General features: G+C 41.1%; 1 protein-coding gene across 3 annotated transcripts; it reads right to left on the bottom strand.

Annotated features, from left to right (window-relative positions):
- Positions 1-1538: 1538 nt before the first annotated feature.
- On the bottom strand, positions 1539-20490 carry TMEM237 (transmembrane protein 237). 3 transcript variants are annotated; one of them, XM_075430042.1, is made up of 13 exons: positions 20433-20490; positions 18065-18096; positions 17098-17108; positions 16509-16565; positions 14742-14855; positions 14253-14367; positions 13355-13515; positions 11742-11865; positions 10570-10761; positions 9526-9599; positions 8126-8219; positions 6775-6896; positions 1539-4905 (listed from the first exon to the last, which is right to left on the bottom strand). In XM_075430042.1, the coding sequence occupies exons 1-13, from the start codon at positions 20460-20462 to the stop codon at positions 4838-4840; spliced, it is 1194 nt and encodes a 397-aa protein (XP_075286157.1). In that variant the 5' UTR covers positions 20463-20490; the 3' UTR covers positions 1539-4837. The 3 variants fall into 3 exon arrangements, with proteins under 3 accessions (XP_075286157.1, XP_075286158.1, XP_075286159.1); XM_075430043.1 differs by lacking the exons at positions 17098-17108; positions 20433-20490 and adding an exon at positions 18871-20374; XM_075430044.1 differs by lacking the exon at positions 6775-6896 and having other exon boundaries at positions 4828-4905.
- Positions 20491-21429: the final 939 nt, after the last annotated feature.

Raw genomic sequence — 21429 nt, 5'->3', positions numbered from 1 at the left:
TTTGGTTGGTTGGGTTTTGTGGTTTTTTGTTTGGGTTTTGTTTGTTTGTTTGGGTGGGTGGTTTTTGTTTGTGGGTTTTTTTTTTCCCCAAAAGTACATTTCATTGTTTGTTTTTCACTGTGTAGGTTACATCTATCAGTGGGTGTGGAAATTTATCCACAAGAGGATCTTGCTTTTTTTTTTCCTTGTTTCAGTATCATTATCTGTCTGAGGTCTGCCTGTACCAACCTGAAAAGCCATGCTCTCTTCCATTTTACTGCATACAATACAGGAAATCACTACAGGAAACTGCCTTAGCTAGCAAGGACTCTGTAAGTTTTTAAGTTTGAAGAAACGATTACATAATTTTAAAATACAGAATTAAAGCAAATAGTTTTGTTTGTGTGTGGGAACATACGGTTTCCCGTTTCTATTGCAGCTACTACACAGCCATGCACTGACTGCTACTACCAAATAGAGGTGGATGGCAGAGGCACCCAGCTCTGTCCCCATTAAGAAATAAGCCTTTTCATCCCCAGATGACGCAGAGAAGCAAACCAGCACCAGCCTGCAACGACGCCCAGTAGGAGAGGAGAAAGACCCAGCCCACGCACAGCGCTGCAGGATCCTGCGGCTGCCGCTCCCGTGGCGGCCGCGGGCGCTGACGGGCCCAGGCCCCCACACCGCGCGGCTCCGCCCGCACCTCGGAGCGCAGCGTGCCGCCTTCTCCTCGGCCCCGTCCGGCCGTGTCGAGGGACTGCAGCAACGGCTGCCCTCCCGGCTCCCCGCCGCGCCGGAGGGAGGAAGCGGCGAGCACGGGCAGGCAGGCGCGGTGGCCCCGCCGCCTCCCTTCCGGCCGAGTCTGACATGGCGGCCCCGCCGCCGCCCTACAACGCGCGCGGGTCGCCTCCTGGCGGCGCGGCGCGAGGCCGCTCCGGGGTGAGGGGAATCGAGGGTACGAGATGTGAACGGTTTGATCGGTGAATAAGCGGACGGGGGAAGGGATGACGACACACAGCTCGTCCCCGACAGGAGGGATCGGGGAAAAAACATTCCCAAAAGCACCTGTTCGAGAAGCAGCGGCCGGCGGGTTTCGTGCGGCGGGGCAACGGGCCTCGCCCCGCTGGGAGTTGTGCTCCCTGCCCTCCGTGAAGAGAGCGAGCACCCCGCGGGGAGGGGCACAGAACGTTAGTAAATACCCAGGAGAAAAACAAGCCACCTCTTCAGTGTCTGTGGACTTAAAAGACCGACTTCAAGCACGTTTGCACCGAGTAGTACTACAGTACCTTCCACACCACTATGAGGAAAAAGGAAGAGAAAGGTTAAGGCTTACAAGAAATATGTACCTGATGATTTACTCTTCTCTCAAAACCTTCAGTTATTTGAATTAATTCTGCTGCAAATATGAAGCAAATAATCCTGACCTAACCATAACCCTCCTGAAGTTTACCTCAGCAATACCAAAAAAACTTTAAAAGACACTTTTCAGATTAATGCCAGCAGGCTTCACATTGAGAAAGCTAAGTGCAACATTTCAAAGAAGAAACATCTGGAATTTAACCAAATTTTAATTGACTGCCTTTTAAGAAGTAAAATAAGAACAATTTTGCTCAGAAGAGACTCTGGAGGCCCACTGTGTGCAGCCTCTGCTCAGGCTGCACAGGGCTCTGTCCACCGAAGTCCGGAGCCACTTTGGGGATGGAGCTCTCACAGGACAGCCCCTACGGGCCCTTGACCACCCCAAATCCTCACTGTCAAAACTCCTGTGGCAGCTAATGTAATTTTCCTGATGCTGCCACTTATTCTTTCACTGTCCAGCTGGAAAAGAGTCTGACTCTTCTCTTCTTTTTAATCACCCATTAGGTGGTTAAAGACAGCAATCAGATTCCCCCCGTTAATATACTTCTTTTTAGGCCACACAAACTGATAAAATATTTTACTTCCTAGTTTTCAGGCATTTACAGTCCAATTTCTGATTATGCAAAAGACCAATACAGCAGCAAGAATCTGATGGAAGAGAAAGCAAAGCCATTATTTACAACAGTGCCACAAATACAGAAAAAATAATTACCTGTTCAGAGCTTGTATATTATACATAATATTAGCATTGTGAAAAAAATTAGACAGACTGATTTATTTTAAACAGACTAATCATTTGGAAACAGGACAAAGTAGTACATTAATTTCTTACTAGTTTAGAGCAGTTGTTTAACTTTCATATATGTAAAAATGAAATTGGCACTAACATCTTTGTAATTTTTTCATTAACACAAATACTGCATTAAAAACAATGGTATGGAAAGGGCATTTCAGTTAAGGCTTCTACAGATACTGCATGTTCTGTAATTAAACACCTATTTGTAAATTTGTTCTAAAACTTTTCAAGTAACTGAATAAAAAAGCTCAGTTAAACTCATATTCCATTGTGAGGCTTAACTGAATGAAAAGTACTTTGTAGAATAGATAATTAGCCATCAAATTGTTTATTAAGTGTGATTTTAAATGGCAACCTCAAACCTCATTAATTTAAATGTGCCTATACTCAGACCCTCCCAAAAAGATACACTGGAAAGGCAAGCTTGGTTTGAAATATTGAACTTAATGGGATCATTAACTTAATACCTGCTCAGCCACCTCAACAAACCATTGTATTTCACATTGAGAACAAATCTGGCTCTCTGCTAGCATCACTTTATCCAAGGGATACTTGGAAGGCCAATTCCTAGTAATGAAGTCAGAAACCAAACAATTATGTTATTCAACTTTTTCCTGTACTGATTTGATGTTTCAGCACGGTTTTGCCCGAGCTCCATACTTTATGGGCAAAATTGTACTTCTTACCATGCCAAGATGACAGAAATGTCAAGCAGCAAAGAGAAGCCATTATTAATCTCATCTTCAGGAGCTCAGCAATTCTGTAAATCAAACATACCACATCTGCAGGTGTGGTAGCAATCTACAAGGGAACACTAAGTACTGCCTCATCCCCCATCTGGTACAGCCAAATCACAGCAAGAAACTCCAGTGTAACACTGAAGGGGAGTGGCACCCTGAATCTCTCCATTTTAATGTACAATGCAGTGCCAGCCATAATTTGGCTCTACAGTTTTGCAAAAATACATACACAAGAGCCATAACAATTTCCAAAAAAGGTTAACAGCTCATTCCCAGAAAGAAGTGAAAGCCCCAGAATGCAGCCAACAGCTGTGGAATGTCTTTTAATTCTGGTGGAACTCTCCCCACCCCACCCCCCCCCAGCATTTAAATGTCATGAACACTGAATTTTCAAATTACTTAAATTTGCTGGATGGGCATAACTGAACTCAAGTCCTCAACTCAGCAGCAGCAGCCCTAGTTACTCATGTTCCCATCCTTGTTTTAAAGCAACTCAGGTAACAGCATAGAAAGTTACTGACTTGTTAATATCCCCCTTCAAGTCTTTTATCTGGCTACTCTCAACTTCACTACTAGAAAGTGCAGTAATTCTCCATGAAACTTTGACAACTGCACACCCTTTACAACCACACTTAGACACACCCATTAAATAAAATAATGCAAAAGCAATACATATGCAAAATAGTTTTGGGGCTTTAGGTGACACTTTCTTGGGAAATGGGATTTCACACTAGCTCTTGTCTATGGCTACTAAGGAGACTTTCACCCTGCAATACATCTGTATTTATTCACATCTGCAATGCCACTTTAACACAAATTTCGTATTAATTTTGCCACTTTAATACAAAAGAAAAAAAAATGTTGGCTGTCATCATCAAAACCCACCAACTGCCACTATCACTATTACATCACTACACAGAAGGCGAGTTGCTGCAGTTTTTGTTTTGCTTTAGTAAGCATTTCTGCTAATTTTAGGAAGAAATTTCCCATTCCATCCTAACACAAAACAACAAACATCCTTTTGGGGAAAATCAGTCTCGATCAAAATAGGTAGAAGTAGGAACATTTTTAACATCTGTGAAATCCGTGTTTCTTTAGAAAGAGCAGTGAATAATACTACCGCTCTTGCCATACAAGATAAGGAGAAATTGGAACACTGTTCATGTGAATGGCTTTGTAATAGTTAGGCGTCCTGACTTGAGAAATTACAGGACACACATATATCCTGTTGGCCACCCAAAAACACCCTGCTTGATAAAAAGATGTATTTAGGTATTCATTAGTTGGCGAAACTGTTGCAACATTAAAACTTCTGTTTCTTGTGTCTACATCAACTTGAAAGAACTTGTTATCACCAAGATCTCTGTAAAGAGAACTAAATGAAGAAAAATAAAGTGTCTTCTTTAAGGAATTACGAAACAAAATCCCTGACAATCCAGTCCCTTATTTTAGCAAATACTTTTTATGACAACTAAACCCAGATTATTATATGCTTACTAACATTGCGGGGTTTATGTTTCCTAACTCTCTTTTGTTATAATCTTCCTTAGACTACTTTCTTCATAAGATTTGTTTTAATCTCAAGAGAATATTTACCCAAATCAGGTAAGCCAACTGCTATAAGCATTAGTAACAAAAGCAGGTTGTTGAAGACTATACAGCGGTCAAAAAAGCACAAAATACCCAATCTTCTGCATCCGTCTAGTTTCTTTGGCTATAGAGGTAGCAATATTTATAAAATCACCTTGGCTTTATGCACTAATCTACTTTGTAGAGTAAAAAGCAAAAGTATAAAAGTTTTCCATCACATTTGGAAATCGTAGCATACTTAAAAAGATAAAAATCAAATATATACAATATAAAAATACATTTTTTCTTTATGAAAGTTATAATACATGGCTATAATACACAACATGTTGAGCTACCAGTCACAGCTACAATATTTGCAGATGCTTGTTCTGTACTATGGCTGGACTCTGGGTATGGTATCTCCCTGGGGAAACTCCTCAATTTCAGCATGAAACATCAGTTCTAAAAGAGAAACAAAAAAATTATGTTTTCTTCTAAAAGTTTCACCTGAATATTTCATTATTCCTGAAAAGTGCTCTCACATTCCCCCAAGCCTCCTGCTTTTCTTCCTGATCATAGTATCAACAACTCAGCAATGGCAAGGGCCATGACTGTCTTTAGAAAACTATTGTTGCCCCACCCAAATTAACAGAATTAGCAATGATGTTAGGAGCTGATCATATGCAGTATCATCCTGCATTCAACCTGGACAGTGAAACAGAACTCAGATTAAGGGATTATTAAAGTTTTGAGAGCGTTAGACTCAAGAAGGAAGATTTCTGTGGAGACTCATTCATTTATGGATAGATCTGCTCTGTGTATCACAGCGCAAGTTAGCAACACTGGAACCTGGGATAGAAAGAATCATGAGTGATACTGCTCCCAGCTGTCACCACGGCAGCTCAGGCACAGGAGACAGCCTAAGGTCAGCAGTGAAGAGTTCCTCGCAGAGAAATTTGGCTAGGCACGCTGAGCAGCTGATGAGGTAGGCCTTGTGGAGCTCTGTGCTGCTGAGGGCAGTTTTCTCATATATGGGTTCCCTTACATATCTACACTGCACCCTCAGCACAGGCATACTTTCTGTCTTGCTAACAGCACATTCAGCATATAGACCAGGCTGTGTTTGCCAACTGTGTCAACATGGTAAAGTCACACAATCTGTACATGCAACAATGTGGTTTAGCCACTCAAGTTTGAGATTCACATGTTTTTGCCACCTCACCCTCAGTAGACTAAACTTCCTCTACTATTTGGGATAAGTCCTAGCAGAATTTCTCTCTCGAAATTTCTGCAGCAGGTTTTCTAATCTTAGTAGGCACATGTAAGTATCAAAAAAACTCATCAAAATCTGAGTTAAATCCTGCCACTGGCTTCCTTAAGTAAGTGTTTAATATTTAAAAAATGGGCGTTAAATACAATTTAAACATCTATTATGAATTTTACTGTCAAACATTGTAAAGGCTGCCACCTAGGGTTTTTTTTAACTCATTAAGTGTGTTTTAGAAATAAACAGAGTAACTGGGGCCAGGTGAAATACAGGAATCTCTACATTAAAATTCTAAGTAATCTGAAGAAGCATGTTGAGTCTTCTTCAGCCTCCCAAACACAAACTGTGCTTCAACTCATGAAACTATTTGGATACCTCTTGACTTGTAAGTTGAAACTTATGTTTTGTATGTACAGCATATCTTCCAGTCACAGGCTGCATGCACTTGATAGGAAAGCTGAGTTACAATATACCTTTTGGATCCCAGGTGGAACAACAAAAGGAAGAAGGCCTGGTCTCTAGCAAAGTTTCTTCTAAGAAAAGGGGAAGGCTTGCTTTCCTCCTCCTCCAGCTTGGACCAACACAAGCAGTCCTCATTTGAAGTCCTGTTCTGCAAGCACAAATCTAACTTTTCAAAGCTCGGAGTTCCCAAAACTACTGCAATGTTTTATTAAAAATAATACTGAACTCCAAATGCCTTCAGCATTTGCAAAAGGAACATTAATAACATCAGAGAATTTTCTAAAATATCAGCAGAACAAATACATTTCAAATACTCAGAATACTGTTAAAAGTAAAGATGATTTTTCCCTTCAATGAAGGAACGTGATCTCTCATGTTTCAAAATTCATGTTGCTTCAGCCACGACAAACCAGGCTTTTCTTTCCTTTTTAAATGACTGGTTTTTTCTTTATAAAACCAAACACAGACACCAGCATCCTAAGAAGCACTTGCTTTGGAAAGCTGCTAGGAGATGCTTTTCCTCAGCCACAAAATCTCTCAGGACTAGTTTTGAGCAGATAAAAGCCTGAAGAAACAACATTGTGCCTACTGATATTTCCTACCTTCACTGTGGTCTAGCTCTGGTCGGTAAGACAAGAAGATCCAACTCGTCCCAACTAGAATAGACACTACTAGATTCACCACAACCCATGGCTGAACAATTTCTTCCTCTGTACCTGCCATCCTGGGAAAAGCACATCAGCCCATCAGTCAGGGATTCGCTGGTACATACAGGTTACAATAATAATTTCAACAGAGTATCACGAAAACAAGCTTGCTAAGCCAGATGTGAAAATAGAACTACTTGTACCATCCGGATAGTCTTGCATTGCAAAGGCCTGATAAAAAGATCGACTACCAAAGACAGTGACTCAGCTAAAAGAAACCCCATTATCTCATAGAGAATGTCCACTGGTGGATTTCAACAGCAAATTCCTTTTCTTGGCCAAGAGACAGAAAATAAAAACCAAAATGCATGGTCAAATTTTACTGTGGTGAAAGACACCGCACAATGTCATCAGTTGATCTTATTTTTAAGCACTTCCTCATGAGGCAGCCAGGCAAGTGAACAGCAAGTCAGTGAAGTCTGTCTGGAAGCCAGTGCAAGGACTTGTGCACAGATGCTGTGGGATGGATGAGATAGGGCTTTAAGAAGGTTATAATTTAAGTTAGCTGACACTTTTCTTACTGTCGTAACAGTAGTGGTTTTGTTACTAGAATCTAGGTTTTTTCATAAAAAACTCAACATTTATAGGAGCCCTTAAAAAAATAATTAACTGCCCACACCAGCAAATTTTAATGTAAATGCTTCTGTTCTACTTCTCCCGGTTTATTTTAAAAACTCGTGCTACTAGAGTTTAAGTCCATAAAATATCTAGTACAGAAAGTAACAGTTTTGGATAGGATTTCCTAACATGAAACAATGCTTCATATTTAATGGCAGCTGTGTCTGCTAACCCCTTGCATCCTGTGGCAGACATACCACTTTTTCATAATACCATGACATTCATTTCTTGGACAGATTAGACTATCTTCTTCAAAATCAGTCCTGACTCTCTACAGAACATCCTGCTCTTGAACACAAAAGGATTACCTCAGTAGGGTCCCATTTCTCCAGCAAAAGAGATTCTTACAGTTCCTGCCAAGTAACACTTTCAGCATCATTCCAACGGGCTCTTGTCTGAGGTATCATGGATTCGCGACCAACATGACCAAACCCATTCCCGAGTTCTCATTTTTCAGTGAAAGTATCAAAGATTCAGGACAAGCTCAGACAACGGGAGGTTTAGTAATGAAATACTTCATTAATACTTTCTTCTGTATATTGTGTAACCTTTTCAATCCACCAGTTTGACTAAGGTTCCTGAGTGAGCTATGTTATAATTTACAGAAGTGATTTTCTAAGTTTCCTACCAGATGCTGCCATTTTCCGAGGGTGGTGTGTAGAGGTTAATTCTGTCACATGTCATCTGCTGGCTTAAGGATAAGATAAGAGCAGCAAAGTACACTGGAAGAAATGGAATTAGTAGTGTCAGATACAAACCCCCAAAATGCTGTCTCATCCTGACATGATAATTATCAGAACATTTTCTTTCATTCCACTGCCTCCAGTGATAGTCTCCTTTAATTCACCCTCTCTTCTTTGACATTACCCTGACACATCAAAATCTGCTTTCTGCACGTTTGCAATCCATCAGCTACATCAAAGTGGCATCTTGTGATTCTGTTTTTTGCTATGTCTGTGTTCTGTATTCAGAAGTGTGAAAAGAACTATCCTACTAACAGCTCCACTAATGCTACTATTGCAAATGCTTTAAAAAAAATCTGTAGCAAAGTGTTCATAACCTTTGAATGCTATTTTCAACTACTGAGCAAATCACTTACTCTAAAGCAGTAAATAGCCAGGCAGGAAGACTGGATCGATGGGCTGAGGTCAACTGTATGAGATTCAACAAGGCCAAGTCCCGGGTCCTGCACTTGGGTCACAACAACCCCATGCAACGCTACAGGCTTGGGGAAGAGTGGCTGGGAAGCTGCCCGGCAGAAAAGGATCTTGGGGTGTTGGTCGACAGCCGGCTGAACATGAGCCAGCAGTGTGCCCAGGTGGCCAAGAAGGCCAATGGCATCCTGGCTTGTATCAGGAATAGTGTGGCCAGCAGTAGGAGGGAGGTGATCATGCCACTGTACTCGGCCCTGGTAAGGCTGCACCTCGAGCACTGTGTTCAGCTTTGGGTCCCTCACTACAAGAAAGACACTGAGATGCTGGAGCATTTCCAGAGAAGGGCAATGAGGCTGGTGAGGGGTCTACAGAACAAGTCTTAGGAGGAGCAGCTGAGGGAGCTGGGGCTGTTTAGTCTGGAGAAGAGGAGGCTGAAGGGAGACCTTATCGCTCTCTACAACTACCTGAAAGGAGGCTGTACTGAGGTGGGTGTTGGTCTCTTCTCCCAGGTAACTAACGATAGGATGAGAGACAATGGCCTCATGTTGCTTCAGGGGAGGTTTAGATTGGGTATCAGGAAAAATTTCTTTACTGAAAGAGTGGTCAGGCATTGGAACAGACTGCCCAGGGAAGTGGTGGAGTCACCATCCCTGGAGGTGTTCAAAAAACATGTAGATATGGCACTTCGGGATATGGTTTAGTAGGTATAGTGGTGCTGGGCTGATGGTTGGACTTGATGATCTTGGAGGTCTTTTCCAGCCTTAATGATTCTATGATTGTATGATTCTATGAAGATTTCACTGAAAACAGTAAGTAGGATTTTTCCATTTACCATCTTTTCTGGACAACTTCGTATCTGCTTCAAAATACTTACAGAAAGAGGCTATGGCTGCTGGGTCAAGGGTAAGAAAGCCCCTGAGTGCAACTGATGCTTTTGCCAAATCAGTCCTGATAACAAAACCAAGAGTCATTAACACAGCCCAGTAAGACAACAATATCGTTCCTCTAACAGTATTCTATTGTTCTTTTAGTTTTTGCAAGATACCTTTTTCTGCCTCTGTCACAGTGCCTTAATATCTCCCACATGTGGCAATGGTCCTCATTATGCCAAATCCAAGAAAGACTGAAACTAAGGAGGATGTTCCATGACGTTTGGAGCTTTCACACTGCAGTGCTTTCTGGAGCAGGGAGAATGTAGAGATCTGCCCCCTCTCTAATCCTTACCATTCATTTTAGTGTTCATACCACCAACCAAGTTATGCTAATATAACAACTGCTCACAGAGCTTACACCAGTACAGCAGCAATCAAGAATAACTCAGGCCTCCTCCCTGCCACCACTCCATGAAAAAAAAGTCACAATTTCTTCCATAGCACAGACTCCTCCCCTGGCTTATCATGCTGCCATGAAACTATCTGTAACTAAAAGAAACATCTATAACATTTATAACATTTATGAATCCACTCTGTTTATGATCTTCTTTGCTCCCCTTGCTGTTCATTCCCACTTTTAAGCTGTAATGTAGAAACCCCAGCTAACCAAGGAAAACTGTTTACGCAGCTATGCTGCAAACCTGACTGGGGAATGGATTCATGTGAAAACCTGATAGGAACATCAGTTGTTCTCCACCCCTCTCCCCTACAAAAAAAACAGGTCAGCTCTTCCATCTGGTTCACTTTATGATCACACAAACAGCACCAGCACATTCAAGCAAGGCTGCAGGCAATGGACAGAAATGAGTAACAAAGGTCTGAATGCACAAGTATACCCTTTATCTGTCTAACCAGCCATGTATAAAATCATTCTTTAAGTATATGACATTAAATCATCAGCAGCAGATCAAAACGTGCCATAGGAAGGATAAAGGAACATATTGCACACAAATTACATATACCTTTCAAATACAAACATATTTTACCTGTCAAAAGCTGAGACTGTACTGATAGACAGCAACAAATAGAACAAACTTTGAGCTGGGTATGCTAGTGTCTTATACTGCTCGAGCAGGTTAGAAACCGTGGAAAGCTGATTTCCTGCCAAAATGTAGATAACAATGATGTTCCATACAGCATAGCCAGCGAGGAAGCCATGGGTAAAGAGTCCGATCATCCTGAATGGAGAAAAGAACATTCGACAAGTTTAACATCTTGAATTAACGAAGAACTATAGACAGAAAAGGCCTATGGATCCCTTCTGCTGTGACACGATCCTAGCCTTTCACAGATGCTTCTGAGTGCTTTTTCTGATCTAGTTTGAAAAATTCTAAGCATTGGGACTTCTGCTTCCTCCCTTGACAGACTGCACTAGAACCTGAGCACCTAAAGAAAATCAAGATGTTTTGTTTCATCCTATCACCACTTCATTGCTGCTACAGGAATCAAATACTTTCAATCACTGCTTGTAGCTTCCCAAGACCACTGCCCCTTACACTTACACAATGCTCTTAAATTTCATTTCGAGTTAGTCTTTTCATTATCTTCCTTGCTAAGAAAAAGGAGGAAGCACAGGCTTCCAGATAAAATACACCAGAGAAGAAAATGGCTGTCATCTTCTCATTCTGTATCACAACATGATGACATATCAAAAGAAAAAAAAAAGCATTTTTTGTCATTGTGTGCAAGTTTATGCCCCAGTCCAATTTCACTCCTTCCTCTTTTTCACCAACCAGGAATTTTCTTTGAGAACTACCTGAATTCAGGTATTTTTATTCTGGTCTTACAGCTGATGGGCAAATCTCATTTTGTAACACATTTCTTCTTTACGTCTCTAATATTTTTTTATCAGATCAATCTCTTGCTATTCAGATTTTGTCTGAATCTTTGCAGTATGACTTCCTTAGTAATTCTCAGTTGCATTTCACATGTGATGTGTAGACTAGAAATAGGTATTCTTGACAATAAATATCAAAAGCTAGAGGACTGAGAAACACTCTACCTGTTGCATCCCGAACCACCATTTATTAGGATTATCAAAAAGAAACAAAGATACATCGCAATGATAGAGAAAAGATATTAACTTTCAGGAAGAAGAAGAAAAAAAACCAACCCTTCTTTCTTTCTGCTTATTTGCATGAAAACATTTATCTTTCACCTGAAACTTCGGTGCACTGAGAGGGCAACATCTCTGGTAGTCCATGAAGCCTTCATGTCCATAAGTACATCGATATTTTCAGTGGTTTTAATCAATTCTGCACGGTCAGCTGCCTGAAAACGTCCTGAAAGTATGAGGAAATTAGTTTTAGAGAGTACTGTTACCTTCTCCAGTCTTGGCCTTGCTGGACTTGTCAATGACATGATCGGACTCAGGCACCAAGAGCCAAGGAGTTAACAAAGGGAGCAACTGACTTGTACTTATCGGACAGAAGAAAAGGTCGATAGCCCACCACTGTAAATCAATTAATCTCTGGGATGTGATGGAGGCCGCACAGCCACAGGTTGCTTAAACATTTGGCCCCCCTGAGCACATACCAAGATGCCCACTCCCACAGGGCCGAGTCCCACTTGTGATGACATTCCATGCCAAGAGCTAATCACACATAATAACTTAGTCTCACCTTGCCAAAAGATTTTCAAACATATAAAAACTGGCACTTGAGAACTCTTTTTGGGAGGAAGAGCCAAGCGAGAACCTTACCTGACGTGTTGACAGCCCTGAACCTCTCTTCGACCCCCAAGAAGGGACGCCTTTTTGGTAAGAGTCATGCCTCTGACTTTGTCAGACGTATCCCCAGGAACACATTGTTAACTAAAATGCTAAACCATTACTTTGAGCTCATATTTTTGTAGACAATGCATTTATCAACAGCAATCCCAAATCTGTGATACCTGTCACTTGAATACATTACCTATTGTTTCAACTTTGCGAAACCGTTTCAGTGAAAGTCCTTGGAAGGGCTCTGACAGGCAAGTTGAATCTGGTAAGTGGCTGTACACTTAACCCTTTAGACACAAACTGTTGACCAAGTCCGGGACTAGGAGTAGATCCAGCTGCACCTAGACTCCTCTCTGGGAGAGAGTTTAGAACGCAAGGGGGTCTGCTCTGAACCTCGTGACTCAATGGAAGGGCTTTCCTTTTGCCATGTATCAGACTCCTTTACCTCTTTTAACACGACACCCTCCATCACAATTTCAATATTAATACTTATTAGTGTTAAAAAGCTGTGTCAGAAATTCCATCAGAAAATTTCTTCTCCCCACTTCCTGCCCTTTGTCAGCTTACATTCATACCAGGATGCCTCTCTCAGTCCTCTCTCAGCACCCTGGTGGGTCAGGTGATGGATTTAGGAATGTGCAAAGCACTTTGGGTAATTACTCTGTGTTCCCTGGTATAAACAAACAAACACACAAACAAGACAACCCCAAAAAACCCAACCCAAAACAAAACCAAAAACCCCTTCCACTTGAAAGGACTTTTTGCAGTATCGTAAATGATACTTTCTTCTCAAAGTACTGTGACAGTATTAGGTCAAATACGCTCAGCTGTGTACTATCAGTCTTTGTCACCCACACCATGGAATTAAAAAATTCAACAGCACATGCCAGCACAGCAACACTAACATTCACTGTTGAAAAATTATGTTTATTTCCAAATAGTTTTTGTTCTGGAAAACTTTTTTTTTTTAAATTCTTCCTAATATTGCAGTATTTGGATTTTAAATACAATATGCAAGAATGTCCTTAAATTAAATCATGAGATGTACTTACTATTTTTTTCAACAAACACTCTGCTAACAGGCTGGCTAATTCCAGTGGGAGCAGCAAACACAGGCTGCTGATCTGGGCTCTTTCTGTGCTCATTTTCAACGATGTCTTCCTCCTCCACTTCCAGCTCATTGGAACAGTGCATTTCAGCTGGCCGAGGTTTCCTATCAGCACAGAACATACAACAGGGCAGAGAAAGAACAGGAAGTAAACTGTAAAACCTGAAGGCTCCTATGAACATTTAACATGTCTAACTTGACTGATAAGAACTGATCAGGCTACTGACCTGTATAATATTACCCCCGTTTATAATTTTAAGGACTAAAGTTCTCATGGAGTTAGTTAACTAAAACCAGGAAGCTAATCCTTGATTTTGGGGGTTTTACCTCTATTTAAATTCCTTCCTGTGTCAAAACAATACGGTAGGAAGAAGTACATATCAAGAGATTAACAATTAGAAAAAAAATATACAAACTAAATACAAGGTCAAGAAAGTGGATGCTTTTGGTAGAAAGGTGACTAAAATGATTTAAAGGCATAGTTTTCAGAGAAAAGGCAAATAAAAAGGATGAGAAAGCAGGTAAGTTTCTCATAAAATTAAGAAAAAGATAGTAAGAATGCAAGAAAGCAGTTACACATTCTATTTTTTCATGTATGTGACTGAAATATTAGGCTCATGTGATGTACTGTAATGCATCCAGGTATGCATAAAACAAACAAGTGAAGAAAGTTACATCTTAAGCCTGGAAAGAACTGCACACGTACTATTTACTGCACAGGCTGAACGGTATCATGGTCTTCAAGATTTTACATTTTTGTCACGTGACAATGCAAAATACTGCTCAGCTACATTCTTTATCACAGTTATTCCAAATTATGAGCTATACTAGTTTTGTCTCACTTTGTTCTTCTTCTCTGTTTGCGGATCACCGTTTCTTCAGCTTCAGGGACATCCATGCCACTTCCATTCTGAAATAGGGATGCAACATTTTGCTGCGTAAAAGAGGTCTCAGAATCTGAAGATTTAAAATAAACCACATGAAGGTTTCACAGCTTTCATAAAATGGAAATACATTCACTTAAATACATACATAGTTATTATCTAAACACAGTGGCAAAAAAGTCAAAATCTTCTGAGCTTTGAATGATATAAAAGATATTTTATCACTTTCAAAACTGTATTGCCATTACTGCATGAGGTTTGTACCCTACGGAATCTGAAATCAGAAACTGAAACTCTAAGCTACCATTCACTCAGAGTTTACTTTCAGCTGTTTTAAGTACAAAAACACATGAAATGTTTTAAGCCAAAATACAAGCTGACCAATCATTTTTCTGTATTACCAAGTTTTATTCAGTGCTCTTTCCAGTCTACGATTAAGTCACATACCGGTAGGTACTTTCTTCTTCTTGCGTTTCCTCTGAGTAGGAACATCATGAGGTTCAGGAGTTAGGGGCTCACTGCTTTCAGACTGCCGACGGACTGCTGCTTGGACGATGCCATCTGAAAACCAGATGAAAAGATCCAGTAACCTTAATTCAGAGCTGCTGAGAAACAGGCAAGAAAAAGCTGCCTTTTGCTACACTGTGCAGAACATCTGTATTTACCCAGCTTACAACTGAGATGAAAATGTATTGGCTAGGAAATGTAAGAGTTGGGAAATAAATGTGGGAAGTAAGAATATACAAGGTGATAGCTAACAACCCTCCTTTCACCCTGATGGTTTCATGCCCAGAAGGAAATGTAAGTATCCAAGAAGTATGCCCAAGTAGGAATTGTACTACAGCAGAGGACTGATTGAAAGCAATCAGCCATGGGAAAGAAATATACCTCTATATTTTTGCTTTCCACAGGTAAAGACCATAATGCAAGGGGAAAAGAAAAAATTAACAGCTTGTTACAAGCTAATTCACACAGATACGTGATAAGGCAAAATAGCATCATATCTAAGGGCAATGTAAACGCTAAACATACACCACAAGAACAAAAGGAGAAGCAAAAAAAACAACACCGAAGGATGTTTACTCCAGTCTGAGAGACAAATTACTACGCTTTGGAAGAAAAACATTTCTGTTGGAGGTTAACATGAATTCGTCAAATATTCTAGCAGCAGTAACATCAATTTGCATGATCAGAAGTAGAGAGACAAAGTTACTTCTCCATTTTATGCTTTTTTACAGCTCTTTCCAGTACTGCAGTTTCTATGATAACAACTGAATCTCTCTCTGTTTTCACTTCAAGCACAGGTTTTCCTTCCTTTTATAAGGCTTTGCTGTGCTAAAAGGCAAAATTAATCAGCAAAGTCATGGCCAAAGGCAAGGCATACTTTGCACCATCATTCAGCTCACTGAAAACAACAGTAAACAAAACCTGATCCTTGGGAAATCCTGCCAGCAACAGCACTACTTGTTGCATTTCAAGGTCTTTCAGTAAGGCCTCAGCTGTACACTCTTTTAAGCAAACAAAGGAAGTTTACTCATCAAACCATCATATGGACCCAAGTCAACTGGTTGACAGAAATCCACCAGATTCTGTCAACACATTCTGCTTTATCAAAATAGATCAGACTTGTAATCTTGCTTAAAACAGTAAGTTTCTTCTGCAGATCCACTTCTTGTAAAAATACAAAGCTGTAGCGCTACTCACCTTTTAGGCTCTTAACTCTTTGATGATAACGGAATGATTAACTTGTGACTTGACCAAAGACTGAAATTGAGCCTATTTGTTAAATGAGTTTTATCTTAGTTCATTCAAAAATTAAAGTGCTTAACACATTCAACATAACAAGCAGCTTACAGCTGTAAATTACTATTTAATGAAGTATCCAGAAATTTTAGAAAGGAAAAAATAGCAGGAATAACGGAACTTTTTCAGTTCAGTATCAAGACATGCAGTACCGGAAATGGACCCAGGGAGAAAGAGCAGAGGATGGAACAAGTCACTTCAGTTAGCATTACAGTCTTGTTCTAAAGTGGCACCACTTTGGGAAAAAAAGATTGCAGTTGTTCAATATAAAATAAATAGCAGTAAATTAGCTGAAACATTACTCAAAAATAGAGTACAAGACTGAAAACCATGTATCTGTCAGAAGCTTGGCTACGGCGCAGGTTTCACCCAAGATTACAAACACAGTTTTCAGTCTTGTCAGGACCTTACCTAATGCAGTCTTTCCTTTGGGTTTCCTTTTTTTGGGACGACTGAGTGGAATTTCATCTGCAGAACATAAAACGGAAATATAGGTGCACAGCATGCAGAAACCTCCATTTCCTTTTTTTTAACAGTCACTCTATTGCTAGCTAAGAAAGGGATTCCTTTTTTACAAGTGAAGACATCCTTCACCTTCTACAGGTAAGATGACAATAAAACAGTTCACACAAGCAGAGGAGTGCAGATGATGGGATAAGAAAACTGTCTTCAGTGCAACAGAGGCTAAATATGCCCATGCACATGTTAAGTGAAACACTGAAATACTCTGAATAATGCTCTGAAGAATAAACTTCTTGTTTAGAGCACAGTGACAACTTTTCAGATACCTTGATTCGGTATGCAAACAGCAAACAGTAAAGAGAACAAAGAAAAACAACAGACAGTTCTAGCAATGGCAGCGCAGGTATCCATGCAGTTTAAATAATCAGCCTGCAGTTAGGAAAAGTATAAGGCTCTTATCTTTCTTAAAGAGAGGATGAAGTGACACCAAAAGGAACTACCAATCTTTATAATTCTCTTTGATGCCAGAATAACTCACCTTGGTTTCCACTGCACATTTAAGGAGAAAAGGTATTGAAGAGCAGTGTAAAAGGAAGAAAGATGAGAAAAAAGTTAATTCTGAATCAATTACAATTCACAACAGTGAGATTCACACTGCTGCTTTTCTTACTCATTTCCTTATCCCCATTCCTCATTCTCTTTATGAGCAGTTGTGTACAACAGGGTTAAGGGTACAAAGCCATTGTCAAGATGCAACACTTTGTTCATGACTATGCACAGTTTCTTAACTGACTATCTGTGGATCAGATTAAAAGCTTTAATCACCTAGCTAATTAAAAATTGTCTTACTGCCTGATATGTAACAAACCAAAAAAAGTTATGAAACATTTGAGCGCATACATTACTAAAAAACCACTATCTTTATATGTCATCAATCTGAACATCACATTTGCTTTTAGGTATTGTGAAGGAATTCTGAAGTACCATCTCATAAAAACTGTATCATTGCCTTTCCTTCCACACGGAAAAAAGCGCCCAAATTTTTCCCTATACTATGTTGAACTAGTAGACACCTATACCCCTATTCAAGAATATCTAGCTAATTTCAGAAATTCCTGTTCTGAAGGATTTGTGATTCAAATAAACTGAAGAACATGAAACAAGAGGAAAGGAAGAAAAGATCGAAAAGAAGGCCATCAATAAAACTAAAGTAGATGTTAATAAAATCGAAGTAGCTATTTGTCTGAAACTTTTTAAAGGGTTTAGAATTAAAAATATTAAAGCTGAGGTAGCACAGTAAAATTTCTCAGCCTCTGTAAAACTTTAAAATGCTTTGTATTTCTTGTAAGGGGTTCTAGGACAACAAATTATCAAGAAAAGCAATTATTTATAAAGCTGTTATGACTACTCAGATATTTATTAAACTCGTTTCTCTTAATTTCATTACTTTTAAGAACACTGCAGTACAGAACCATGATCAATTCTACAGAATGAACTGACTTTACCTTGGCACTGGAGGGAGGGCACGAGGGGGGCACTGAAAGACAAAAGAGAGACAAAAGTCAATTTCTATCAGTGTGCAACCACCTCTCAGAAAACAGCTATTTCCAGATACGGTCAGAACACACTAAGTATGTTTTGCTTTGTATGCCTCTTAAATAGCTAGAGACTCCTGATGGAGATGTTAAATAAAAGTAATATGTAAAAGATGCAGGAATAATATGTTTTTACCAGAGTACTGATGGGCACTGCATTAGGGACATGTACCTAACCCCTGTGTGGGAGGCACAACTTACATTTCAACTTCCCTCGAATAACTTCCACTTTTCATGTAACGTTCTGCTTTCATTGGAAAGCTTATCCATCATTCTGTTTAAATATCAAAATACTGCAATAATTTCTGCATTCAGTATACTTCGACATATATATATGCAGTATAGAGTGTGAACTGAGTATTTTCTATTAATGAAGTTGTAAATTCAGAACAACAGTAAAAGCAATACAAGGAAATAAGCTTATTTATAAAAGACTTTTAAATATAACAAAACATTAATTTTCATACAATTTTGAAAATATTTACCAGCTCAACTAAAATCTAAAAATAAGCATCTCCTGTTAACAATCTGAAACCGAGATCTTGCACTTTCTCTCACCTACAAAAAGGAATGCACTTTACTTTCAGATTTTGTATTATATAATTATATTGAAAGAGTATACACTAGTAAGTGTTTCCCACACACCAAAAATTCAGTTGATACCAGAAATAAAAAAGGCTGCAAGACTGGTAAGACTCAAGGATCCAGAGACTTACCACTTGTTTCTTTCCCATATCATTTGAAGCTGTTCCCTGGAAGAGGCACTGTGAACCAGCCTATACTCCCTCACACTGCTCACACTGAATCTAAGCTAATTCTGAACTAAAAATAAGCTTCTAGCAGCCAGGATTAGCTGGATGTGAACCTTCCTGCCCCTAGGTTAGGGCCCAGCACTAGTCCCGTTTCAAACAACGGCAGCTTGTTCTGTGGCAGCGTTATTTGTGCCAAAAAATCTGTAACTCCATATGCTGGTACAGGCTCCAGTGAGCAACTTTTACTTAGTTTGGTTTACCCAAAACAAATGAGACACCTTATGCAAGCAAGGGTTTGCAGGATTAGGTCTCAAATCTCTCACTTGGATTTTGGCCATGCTGAAGATGCTGAAGACTGACAGCAAGTGCCATTTACACAGGCAGGGAACAGCACACCCAGCAAACTGGTCAGGGCTAGCCACACCGTACAGCTGCACCGTTAAGGCAGAAAAAGTACAGATAAAGATCGGAGCTCATTTATTGTTTCCCACATTCTTGCGGCAGTAACTATTAATGTTTAAGGCAGTCAATATTTTAAAAAACTAAAATCTAAAGACCCCTAAAAATTAAAAAAACCCACCCTTTTTATACAGCAGGCACTACCTGCACAGTAGTACGGCTGTGTTTTGTAGTACCTCTCTATTTTGTTGTCTTCTACGAAACAGCTGAAAAGTGAATTAATTTCTGTATTGCTTATTCTTTGCAACAAAGGAAACCACGTGCAAGCAGGCAGTGGTTAACACGGTGAACACTCATCTGCCCATCTGTATGGAAGTCCCCAACTCTGCCATACTAATACCAGCTTTGTTCTATTAGTTTTTGGTTTCTCAGAGCCTGAAGGAACTCACTCCAAACTCCATACAAAGGGTGAGTTTGGGCACAGGTTTCCATGGACCTTTCGTTACTGACAGAAGAGCCACCAAGTGCCCCCTCCCACCGACAGCTGCTGCCCCAGTCACAGCCCGTGCTTAGGCAGGAGCCAGGCCACACCACCGTGGAGCAGACTCGAGCTACCCCACCCCCGGGTGCCCGTTCCGCGGTGCAGGTCAGCAGAAGCCTTCGCTCACACGCACAGCAAGCAGCAAACCGCAGCGAGCAGGTGCCTTTACTGCCCGAGCACAGCGAGCTAAGCTGCGCCACCAGACCTCGGAGGCGGTACCAAGGGGGCAGCTGCACACAAACGCCAAGGTTTAAAAACGCTTCAACAGTTTTTACAAATTTAAAGCTTTGTGGGTTTTTGGGGGTTTTTTTTTAGATATATACATTCGTGAAAACACGGAAACAGCGAGGAAACTCTTGCGCCCCCAGCAAAGGACAAGCAGGAACGCAAGGCCCTCCCGCCGGCTACACACGGCTGCCCGCGGGCAGCGGCCGCCTCCCCGCCGGAGCCGGGCCGCCGGGAGCCCCGCGCCCGCGCCGTGCTCCACCTCTGTCTTCCCGAGAGCAACTGCTCAGGGTCGACCGATCTCCCGCCGGCGCTGCTGCCGCCACCGCCAGCTTGCCGCCCGCCCCGGCCCCGGCCTCACCCCGCTGGGTCCCGCCCGCCGCGCCGCCATGCCGCGCTCGCCGCCGGTCTCCCAGGCGCCGCGGGGAGGGGCTAGCGGCCGCTGCCGCCCCGCGCCGAGGCTGCGGCCGCCCCGGCGGCGGGAAGGGTCGGCCCCCCGCTCCCACATGGGTGCGCCTGCGCTCGGGCCGGGCCGGGCACCCTCAGTGGGAAAACAAGGTCTCTAATCTCCGTTATCCTGCAGCCGCGGACACAATGCGAAAGTGCACACGGCAAACGGAAAGCAAAAAAGCAGCAGAAAATAAATGTGATAAACTTTTCTTCCAGCACAAATGGACATGAAGTAAATGCAGCTCTAATGAGAACATGTTTCTTTTCTAATAGTGACAGCAGATATGTCTGTAAGCAAACACGTGAAAAATAGGCAAGGAGAAAGCGGACAAATGCCAGTCTAGGCAGCAGAAGTGGGGAGCTGGTCACCCTCCACCCCAGTGACATGCTAGAACTCTGGTCTCTCCAGTTTTACTTCTAAACAAGGAATACTAGGCCTGACTCTAGCATAAGCAGGCATGCTGGTAACTGCAATATTTGACTTTGAATAATCTCTTTTTAAACTGTTTAAATTGCTTTTGTTGATTTTGCCTCCAAGGTGAGGTAGGCCGACAATAATCATGTGTGTCCCTCAGGGGCGAGACGGCTGCAAAGCAAGGTGAAGAGAGTGAGGAATGCATTTGCAACAAGCACTGCACTGTTTGGTGAGGAGCACACACTGCCGTAGAGCAAACCAATAGGAAAAGGGGCTTCTGACTTCATTCCTGTCTTTGGTAAGTCCACGTTCTGGCAGTTGTTCTGTCAGGTTTTACTCAGTTGAGCTGATGGACCAGAACAAAAGACATGCTACATGTACTGTGAAGATAAGGGTGGTTTCTAAAGTAATTTTTATCGTGACACCACCACTTTGCTCCTGTCTTAAAAGGTAAAAAGGATAAGCAGCAAACCAATTCCTTAATAAATAACAC

The sequence above is a fragment of the Opisthocomus hoazin genome, chromosome 9, assembly GCF_030867145.1.
Source record: "Opisthocomus hoazin isolate bOpiHoa1 chromosome 9, bOpiHoa1.hap1, whole genome shotgun sequence".
Lineage (NCBI taxonomy): Eukaryota > Metazoa > Chordata > Aves > Opisthocomiformes > Opisthocomidae > Opisthocomus > Opisthocomus hoazin.
The sequence above is the reverse complement of the archived record's forward strand: the minus strand, read 5'-3'. Positions and strand labels throughout refer to the sequence as shown.

What these genes read in the sequence shown, in the direction of transcription:
- TMEM237 (XM_075430042.1), bottom strand. Translation starts at nt 20,462, where the DNA reads ATGGCGGCGCGGCGGGCGGGACCCAGCGGG. An exon ending in GGCGGGCGGGACCCAGCGGG is followed by an intron (nt 18,097 to 20,432) that starts GTGAGGCCGGGG and finishes TTTGTCTTTCAG; the next exon opens with TGCCCCCCTCGTGCCCTCCC. An exon ending in AGAGCTAGACCACAGTGAAG is followed by an intron (nt 4,906 to 6,774) that starts GTAGGAAATATC and finishes TTTCTCTTTTAG; the next exon opens with AACTGATGTTTCATGCTGAA.